We start from the raw sequence: 10,141 nt of genomic DNA on the forward strand, positions 1-10,141 counted from the left end.
GATAAGAATCCAGGAGATACTTTTAAGTTCTTTAGCTTAACTGTATAACAAAAACGAAAGCCTATAAACTATTTTCCTCTAAAAGTCCTTTTCTGTGGTCTGTGGCTTCTAAGGCCTTTTCTGCAACACTCTGATCAACCATCCAGAGTAGAATGTTTACCAGCTATTTCTTCCAGAAATGTCAGGCTCCCTTCAGTGTAAAGCTTTTCATAATTTTAAGTCAGGCAGAATTGTTCATCGTAAATCTTGGGCATACCAGAAGAGGCCAAGATCTCGTCTTTGTACTTTACTCAGAGATTTAAATCAAACCCATTTAAGTTCGTGTTACGATTTCCAAAACAACAAAGTGCAGTGTTTAAACAATTTTAAGACTTATTGAGGCAAAAAAACTTCCTTTTCCCAGAAATCCTTAACAATTTAATAAGCTTTATGCCTGAAAATAGAAATGTTTCACTTCTTTATAGTGTCACGAAAGTAAAGAAACACTGGATGACTTGACCAAACTGAGGGTATGGTCAGTCTAAAATAGCGAAAATCTGAATTACAGGTATTTTTTAAAGACGGATTTCAGTACTCTAAGGTACATAAAATAACTAGCAGCATTGGCAAATAGAAGTACTAAGCATCTTTTTTACAAATAAATGGTTGTTTTAAAATTCTTGTTTAAGTAAGTAAACCTATGCTGTCTTCTTTTAGCTACTAATTTTCCAAGAAAAAGAATTTCCCTCTGAAGGACTGCTGCTCTTCAGTGGCCTATTACCAGTCAGTGGCCACTGAATTATTGAGTTTATCACGTTCATCGTCTTATGCCAAAGTAAACAAACGTGGTTTCTGTATCAGAGTGTTCTAAAGTCAAACCCTCTCCTTTCGCCTTTTCCCTCTTCTCCAGCTTCTAGTTCCAGTGCTGCTTACCTTGCTCGTAGGTTCTCTTTCCTGCTTGATGCCGAAAGCTTGGGATGAGGCCGAGTGGATTAGTGCGTGGTTCCCCAGCACTGGCTGTGCTTCGCTTGTGCTGCTCATTCCTTCGTGCTTTCGATCTAGCTGTCATTTGTGATAGTAACATTACTCAGTAATTTGAATTTTCTTAGTGTCTTTCCTCATCCTGAAGAATCTCCAAATGCATCATTTCAGTCTGTAAGTTAAATTATACAGCAAAGGTTCATGATAAAACTTGTTTAAATGAGGATGTTTTTTTCTTTTCCAAATAGCAATCTCTTCTATTTAGAACATTTAAATTGCCTAGCAATCTTGACTAACATTCTATTTGTTATAATTCTTTATGGAATGTCTTCCTACCTACTACTTATTTCCTAAAAATGATAGCACGAAACATATTAAGGTAGAATTTATCTAGTTGTAGTTTTGACAGATGACACTTCAGTAATCAAAAGGGAGAAACTGTAAGTGAAATAAAAAGGAATTCTCTTCAATAAAAATTCTCTTTAGCTCACAAGTTTAAAAAAATTTTTTTAACACTATGCTTACAATCATGCATTATTGTAAAATGATAAGCAGTATGTTATATGTGATCTTCTCTTTCTGTCACTTTGATGGTCCTTGCCTGTATTTTTATAGAATCAGGATTCTGATTTATTAATTTGATCTTTTGTTTTTCTGTTTTCTACCTCATTAATTTCTGCTTTTATTTTTATTATTTCCTACCACTTGCTTTCTTTTGTTTTACTTTTTTTCCTACCTTTTTGTGTTAGAAATTGAATTCACTTCATTCTTTCATTTTTATTGAAATAGGTGTTTAAGGCTAGGAATTTTCCTCTTTTCATTGCTCTAATGTATCTCAGATTCTGATGTGTAGTGTTTTCGTTGTCATTATTTTTCAGAAATTCTTTAATTTCTGTTTTTATTTCCCTTATCACACAAGAGTTATTTAATAGAAGGCCTTTTAATTTCCAAGTGGAAAGGCCTTTTTGTTTGGGGTTTCACTTTTAGTTTCTAGTTTTATTAGTTGTGACCAGAGGATGTTGTTTGTAACATTTCTACTTTATGGAACCTACTTATCTTTTATTTGTGCCCTAGAATATGATTGGCTTTTGTGAGTGTTCCCTGTGCGCTTGAGAGGAGGGTATATTCTCTGTTATTAAAGTGTAGTGTTCAGTGTATACCCAAAAAGTCTACCTTACTGATTATTCATCTAAATCTTTTCTATCCTTACTTGTTTTTTGTCCATTTGTCTTGTCTCACACTGAGTGACCTGTTAAAGTCTCTCATTGTTCCTGTGTTTCTAGTTCTTACTGTGTTTCCTTTACTTTATGTCTTATCTAAGTGGTGGCTGTGTTATATGGTGCATAGAGTCAGAGTATTATATCTTTATTGTGGAATGCAGCTTTCACTTGAAGTGCCCTTTGTCTTATTTAATATGCTTTGGCTTGAAGACTTCCTGGTCTGATATCAGGATTTTAATCTGTGCTTTCTTACTGTTTTCATTTTCCTGGCAAATCTTTGCCCTTCACTTTATTAGTTGTCTTTTTGAATCAGTGCCATTTAAGTGTCCCCTTGAATACAGCATGGAGTTGAATCTTTTAAGAGCCGATATGAAAGTCCTTTTCTTTGAATAGGCAGGTTAAATCCCTTCACATTTATTGACAGACTGTTGTGTTTAGTCTAAGTTCTCTCATATTATTATTACATTATTATCTTGTGGTGTAATTTCTGTATGTATTATATTCTGTTTACTGTGTGTATTTGGTGTTTTCTTCTTTACTTTTTCTTTTTAAAATTCTTTTGTCACTTGAGAAGGTTTGTATTTTTATTCTAGTGGTTACCTTTGCATTAATACTTTTTATAGTGCACCGAAAACCCCCTTTTTTTCTTACTTAACCTTTTGTTTTTTGTCTGTTTTAAATGATATCCTTTGACAACCAGGGACCATCTTCTGCTTTCTCATTTTTCCTCTCTTCTCTTGCCATTTTTTTTTAAATTAAGATTATGATAGTTAACAACCATGTGAAATTACAGTTGTACATTATTATTAGTCATGTTGTAGGTACACCACTTCCCCCTTTGTGCCCTCCCCCCACCCCCCGTTTCCCCTGGTAACCACCGATCAGTTCTCTTTGTCTATATGTTAACTACCACCTATGAGTGGAGTCATACAGAGTTCGTCTTTCTCTGTCTGGGGCTTATTTCACTCAACATAGTACCCTCAAGGTCTATCCATGTTGTTGTGAATGGGACTTCTCTTCCCATTTTTAGTTACATCTGTTCTTCTTTGTTACACATATATACTTGTATATTATTCTTTAATGCCTTTACCCCACCCATGTTTTAGTCTCAACTCTTCAATTGAGTATTTAAATGTTCACCATCAGTCCTTTTGCAAAGTATTCCCAGTCATCTTTTTTTTGTAATGTTCATCTTTACCTTTGTTTCCAAATTTTTTCTGAAAAATTTAAAACCTACAGAAAAACCAAAGGATTTTCATCAGTTGTAACGCTTTCCCACATTTGCCAATGTTAATGTTGTTTTATTAGGATATGTTTCAGAGTTGATCAGTCTTGATCAATTTTCCCTAATATGAAAAATATGTAGTTCGGGTCTTTTTTTATTTCTAGGCAACTTTCTTGGATTATAGTTTTAATTAATACTTCTGTTTCATTGTTTTGACTTTTTTTTTTCAGAGGCACCAATTATGGTCAGCCTCCTTTGCCTGTCTTCCATTTCATTTGCTTCCCTTCCCACCCTGTTTACTTCTTTATCTCAGTTTTCATTCTTTTGGTTGTTCTGATTTTCTTCAATGCCTTTATTACGTTTTCATTATGATCTCTCCTTCCTTGTATACTTTGTAATTTGGTTTCCATTTCTTATATAATTTGTCTTTTTCTTCTCTTTCTTACCTGACTTCAGCCAACTCTCATTTCATTTCTTCTTGTTTGTTTGTTTGCTTGTTTGATTTGTTTCTTGTCCACTTCTGTTCTTTGGTTTTACATTTCTGATTCAAGGGTGATTTTTCATATCTCCACATGCTTGTTGGAGAATATTTAGTTCAGTTTGGAGTGTTACTGTTTCCTTGACTACGTATTTGTCTGTAGGGCAGCCAAGGGGGGTACTTTTCATCAGCAGAAAAGATTTTATTCACCTTTTCTAACATTTTATAGTAGTTTTGTATAGATGTGGTCTGCTTTAGTCTATTCCTGTTTTTCGTGGGCAGGATTCCTAGTTCGAGGGTGTCTTCTTCCGTGCGGTTTCTCTTTTGGATGGTGGTGGGAGAAGGAGGGTTGCCGTATGTTGCCTCTTTTTGTTTCTGCTGGTCCCTGAATTTCCCCTCTCATTTCCTCCTTTTCCTTTACTGCCATGACTCCAGGGGAGACCACTGCTTCTCTCTGTACCTGATTCTCCCCCAGAAACACTGCTTCTCCTAGGCTGCTACTTCTGGTCCCCTCCCACTTTCAAGCCCTTACTGCATAGCCAGGGCTGTAGACTGTCAAGTTCCAACCTATGCTTAGTATCCTGGCTTTCATTGTTCGCTTTCTGGGGGTGAGTTTGTCTGTGCTTCCTCTCAGCCTTCTGCTCCCCTCTGCTCCTGTTCAGTCTTTTCAGCTTCTCTCCCGTTCTCCTTCTCTCCTATGGCCTGCAGTGTTGGCAGGTGGACTGTGGGAGCTCTTTTAGAAAAAATTTTCCCTCTGCTTACAAATATTTGAAGGTTGCACTCTTCTCTGTCTTTTAGGGATGCTTAAAGTATGGAGCCAATGTGGTTTTATTTATTTGTTATCTTTATTGTTTTTACGGTTGTTTTCAAAGGATGAGGGGGAGATTTGGAATCAGGCCACTGCCGTTGTTCTCCAAACTCAGAAGTGTCGTCTTGGCCTAATCTAAACTTATGAGCACTTTTTGATATCAAAGCAGTTTTTCCACTTTTATTAATGATTTCCAAATTGCTGATTTGTGATTTTTTTACTAATTTGCGACTTTTTACTAAGGAGATATTTTCTTTCATTATTTGACAATGTAACTTTATAAGAGACTTGAGAAAAAACTGTGCCCCAAATCAGAATGCTAATTATCATAATAATTAGAGTATTAGTTTTTGATTTTCAAGTTGTCTTTAATAAGCGACTTGGCCATTAAAATCAACAATTTTTAGAATAAGATTCTATTCATCTATTGCTTTTATATAATAATAAAATATTTCTATATAATATTTTCTTGGTGAAAAATTACTACTAAATTTCAAATATGAACAATGTCATTTCCTATTCTGTGAATTTTTTTCACATAATGCCTTATTAATAAAGATTGAATCTCTGTCTTTTATAGATAAGAACTAAAAGAGCCAAACAGGGAAGCATTCATACTTCAAGATCTCTAAGAACAGGTAGCAATATTTAATATGGAACCAAAGTCTTGTGAATCAAATAATGAAGATCTTTTATCAAGTAGTGGCATCACATCCAATGGAGGTATGTATTCTTTATAGAACAAAATGGGAAAAAATTAGAATTAAGCAGTCTTCATAATATTCATTCAAACTGCTGTTTTTTAGTATGTTTTCGTTTTAACTGTGCTGGGCACAGACCTTGGTCATGAATGTTTACCATGTTGTTTGTAATTCTACTTTCTGAGGAAGAAATTGTTTAGTCTTTTAAAAATAGCATATCTGTTTCTTAGCATATGTTTACATTACTTTTTTGGTTTAAAAATTGTCTCCATGTTGAGGCACTTCAACACATTCCATGTTTCCCTAACGTCTTCTCTTCCTCCGTCCACTCTAAGCCAGAATTTGTATCGTTTTCCCTTATCCACTCCCACATCCAGTCAGGTACCAAGTCCTGTTACTTCTATTCTCAGAAATGTCTCGAATCCATTTTTCTCTTTCTGTTCCCATTACTGCTGTCCTACTTCAGGCCCCCATCAACTCTGACTGAAATTATTTCAGTCAAGAGATAGTCAGGAAAACAGAAACAGGTGGAATAAATAGGCAGAACTTAATACAGGAACTCTGTAACACAGGTGTTGAAAAAGCTGAGAAGTCTCGCAGGGAATGGGTAAGACAACCCAGAGATTACAAACTGCAGGAAGCTGCTACCAGCCCTGGGGCTAGAAGGACCATGAGAAAAGAAACTGTTCTGAGGACATAGAAGCAGGAGCTAGAACCACAGAGAGGGCTGCCCAGAGGGATTAAGCCACCACTAACAGGAAGCCCATCTGAGGCAGGTGAGAAGGAGCAGTACCTTAGCTTCTCGTCTCCTCCTGCCTTCTCATTGTTCGCCAGCGCCTCCTATGGTGAACCTACCAGGAAACGAGTTGGGAAGAGAGCCTGGGAAAAGTAGTTCTCTACACCACACAGCAGACTAGGGGAAAGACAGAGAAGGGATTTTCTGGCATTCAGGCAAATGGCCTGCACAGTCTTGACTGCTTTCCCTGTCTTGTCTCTCTCATCTAAAAGTATGCATCCAGAGTTTATTCTCAGTTACAGGTCTGTTGTTTTACTGTTCTGCTTAAAAACCTTTATTTTAGCAGCCTTATTTTGCAAAAGCTTCTGCTTCTCCCATCCAAATACTAACCAGGCCCTATCCTACTTAGCTTCCGAGATCAGACGAGATCGGGCGCGTTCAGGGTGGTGTGGCCGTAGACAAGCTTCTCCTTCTTAGGATGCTCTTCCCATCCTAAGATGCCATTGTCACTTCCGCCCCACTATACCCATCTGCCCTGCCCACTTCCTCACCTCCCCACTTACACTATATTCCTCATACTCATCACGGGCACTGGCACTTAGCTCATGGGTTGTCTTTGCTTCCTCAGGCACATTGTCATCTGGTAATATCATTGTCCTCATGGATGACCTGTCTAAGATCTTAGACCCACAGCTTCTTGACCTTTCTAGTTATTATCATTTTGACTTTTACTCTAGCCACCCACTTTCATATCTTGGCTCTATCCTCTGGACTGTTGGGTCTGATTTTGAGTCCTCCTTCCTTTTGCATGAAAGGTAGCATATGTTTTCAGCTGAGTGGTTTTCTCAGCCTGCTTATAGAAAAGCTTCTCTTCATTTCACACTGTCTCTGTTCCTCAGTCCAAGCCAGTGGTGTTTCTTGACTGTAATTCTCTAAAATCTTTGTGGGTCTTCTGTGAATCATACTGGGTTTCACTTACTTTGTCTTCCCTTTAAATATCGGAATTTCCTCAGAGTACTCTTCTTAATCCTCTTCTCTTTTCACTCTTTACACTGCCCCCAGGTGATCCCATTGACTCCAGAGATTCACTGGAACTCATATGCTGATGATTCCTGAATCCTTATCTCTGAAACAAAACACGCTCCTGAACTTCAAGTCCATGTACAGTATTTGCAAATCAAACATCATTACTTGGATGTTGCTGAAGCTCAAAACCCACGAGAAATCTTTGACACCTCCGTCTCTCTTACTTACCACGTATATTTCTCAAATCCATGCTCTTGTATCTATCACCACTGCCTCTGCTCCAAGACAGACTCTTGCCACTTCTTGCCTGTATTGTTGAAAGCTTTCTTCCACTTAGATTCTCTACCTTCAGTTTTTTCCCCATCCAATGCCTTTTCCACACTGATGCCAGAGAGCCTTTTCAAACCACAAACCTAGTTATAATACCCCCCTACTTTCAAGTCCAGTAATGAGTCCCCAGAGCTTTCAAGATGAAGTCTGAAGTCCTTGGCATGACCACAAGACCCTTCATGATCTGACTTATATTTTCATTCTCATATCTGGCTGCTACTTTCCTTTCACCTGGAATATGCCATGCTTTCTCAAGCCTCTTCACCAACAATTATGGTGCTCCCACTGCCTGGAATGCTCTTCCTCTTCTCCTGTCCTCCATACTAGTTAATTCTTGTTCAACAATACTTCAGAGTTCATTCAGCTCAAGCGTCACTCGAACACTGTCAAATATCCCTTCTCCTCCCTAATCCTCCTTTTTACCTTGTGCTCATCTCTCTCAGAGCTCTCACCAATCTTTCTCTTGTCTGTTTTCCCCATGATGCCTCGGGCTCCTCAGGGTTCAATAAGGGAATCATCTAGGATAATGTTTGCCACAACGTTATTTCATAAGTTAATTAATTGATTAATTCTTTAATATTTAGGTTCAAGTCCATTTTTTATATCATCTATTCGTGGTACAATAATTGAAAACACAGCTTCAGCTGGGACATTGACACAAATTCCTTTTTTCCCTAAATATGAAGTGGAACTTGATTCTCATAGAAAAGTCGTCCCTTACCCTGGAAAAGAGCACATTGAACGTGTTTTAGAAGAGTACTCCCATCAAGTCAAAGATTTGCAGAGAAGACTAAATGAAGTGAGTTGCATTTTTACTTCTAGTACCTGAGGCCATTTTGGGATGACAGTGAAGCACGTTGCGTTGGAATAGAACCTAAACTTCCTGGAAGAAAAACTTAACTGGTTAAACTTGTTAATTTGGCCTATGCCTTCTATTTCAGTATTAAAAATTGGACTGATGAAAAGTCTACATACCTATTTTTCTTTTGTTAATAATTAGTCATAATGCATTGGTTTCATGGTTAATTTTAATGAAATTTGAATAGCTCAAAATGTTATAATTAATGACATTCGTCTGTAATTTTGATTAATAATTGGTTCAGGCCTGCTGTTCTCCTATCACAATACCTGGTTTTTCTATACAAAGCAGTGGTAGGAATAAGTTTTTAGATACATGTGTATACATGATAGCTACATAGTATATGGAAGTTATTTGCTAAAAATTTCAAGAGGACTGTACGTAGAATCAAGCTGGCTATAGCCAGCTTTACAGTTGCATGTTGGGTCCCAGTAGTCTACAGCCTAAAAGTCAAACTTACCATCGGATACGAGGCACTTCATCATATAACCTCCCCTTGTACATTTGAGCCTTATCTGCTACCTGTTCCCCATATGTTCCCTCCATTCCAGGGATATCAAGTTACTTGCTCTTCCCTGCATGTACCATGCTATTCTAGACCTTCATGCCTTTGCCCGGGCCATTTCTTCATCTTTACCTTGTCTGCCTGGCAAATTCTTATTACCCATCAAAATTCAGCTTAAGCATTTCCTTCTCCAAAGCCTTTCCTCTAGACAGCATTAGGTGTGTTCTCCGCTATATAGCCTGTGTGCACGTGTCTATTATAGCATTTAGTACATTTTATTGTACTCATTAAGGCATTGTTCTACCTCACGAGACTGTGTGAACACTTTGAGGAAAAAAGACTATAACTTTATTAAGTGCTGAAAATGATGTACTATTGAATTAAATGTAGGGGATACAAAGATGAATAAGATAGGATCCATAAAGAGTCCATAGACTTGAAGGAGAGCTAGTATATAAACAAATAGTGACAATACCTTATGGTAAGTACACTAATAAAGATGGATGAATGGATGGACGGACAGATGGACAGACATGGATGGATGGATGGATGGATAGATAGATAGATGGATGAAGCACAGAGGTACCAATGAGGGAAAGAAATGGTCTCTTAATTCACTTTCTATGTCCATCCTCTGACAGAGTATCTGACATTTGATTGACTCCCAATAAATATGTATTAAATCAGTTAAATAAATAACAGGCCTATTTGGGTACTTGTAATATTTAGCATGAACCTCCTATGTAACAGATATTGTTCTATGTACTGGATATATAAAGATGGAAAAGACATGGTCCTTTCCCTGTACACGTTTACAATCTTGTGGCTGAGATATTTAAAATAGAAAATGTTAGTAACAGTGAGATCTGTGCTACAGTAGGGGTAAGCAGTGATGCTAAATCCAATCTATGCTTTACATTCCTTATCTTACTTGACTTTTCAACAACATTTGACACAGGTGACTATCCTTTTCTTCTTGAAGCACTCTTTTCTAGCGGAAGCACTCTTTCTAGTTCTTATGGAAACATGCTCTCCTGATTTTCCTTGAGCTCGTTCTTTTTCAGTTTCTTGTTCCAGCAAAACCCTCCGTAGACAGTCCTAGTGATTCTCATGGCTTCTGTTGCCATTTATGCAGCAGTGAATGCTTAACTTATATTTCTAGTGCAGACCTCTTATCTTAGCTTCACACCAGTGAGTATACCCACATACTTACTTATATTTCTACTTGAAATGTTTCCCAGGCTCTGTAAACTCAACATTTCCAACTGTTTACATGATCTTTCCCCCAAACCT

At 37.4% G+C, this 10,141-nt stretch overlaps 1 protein-coding gene across 50 annotated transcripts in view; it reads left to right on the plus strand.

The window, feature by feature from the left end:
* CCDC158 (coiled-coil domain containing 158) overlaps positions 1 to 10,141 on the plus strand; it is a 91,653-nt gene that overhangs the window by 9,132 nt on the left and 72,380 nt on the right. For 32 of the 50 annotated variants that reach the window (XR_011437529.1, XR_002806991.2, XR_011437525.1 and 29 more), the window contains 2 exons: positions 5,272 to 5,414; positions 8,069 to 8,283. Coding sequence is in view for 39 of the 50 variants with exons in the window: in XM_070263657.1 (XP_070119758.1) it covers positions 5,345 to 5,414; positions 8,069 to 8,283 (285 nt within the window). In the remaining 11 variants the exon portion in view is untranslated. Of the gene's footprint in view, positions 1 to 1,262; positions 1,401 to 5,271; positions 5,415 to 8,068; positions 8,284 to 10,141 lie in introns of those variants that run through there. The other 18 variants (XR_011437532.1, XR_011437530.1, XR_011437531.1 and 15 more) reach the window with 2 other exon arrangements.

Source organism: Equus caballus, chromosome 3 (genome assembly GCF_041296265.1).
Source record: "Equus caballus isolate H_3958 breed thoroughbred chromosome 3, TB-T2T, whole genome shotgun sequence".
In the NCBI taxonomy this organism is placed as follows: Eukaryota; Metazoa; Chordata; class Mammalia; order Perissodactyla; family Equidae; genus Equus; species Equus caballus.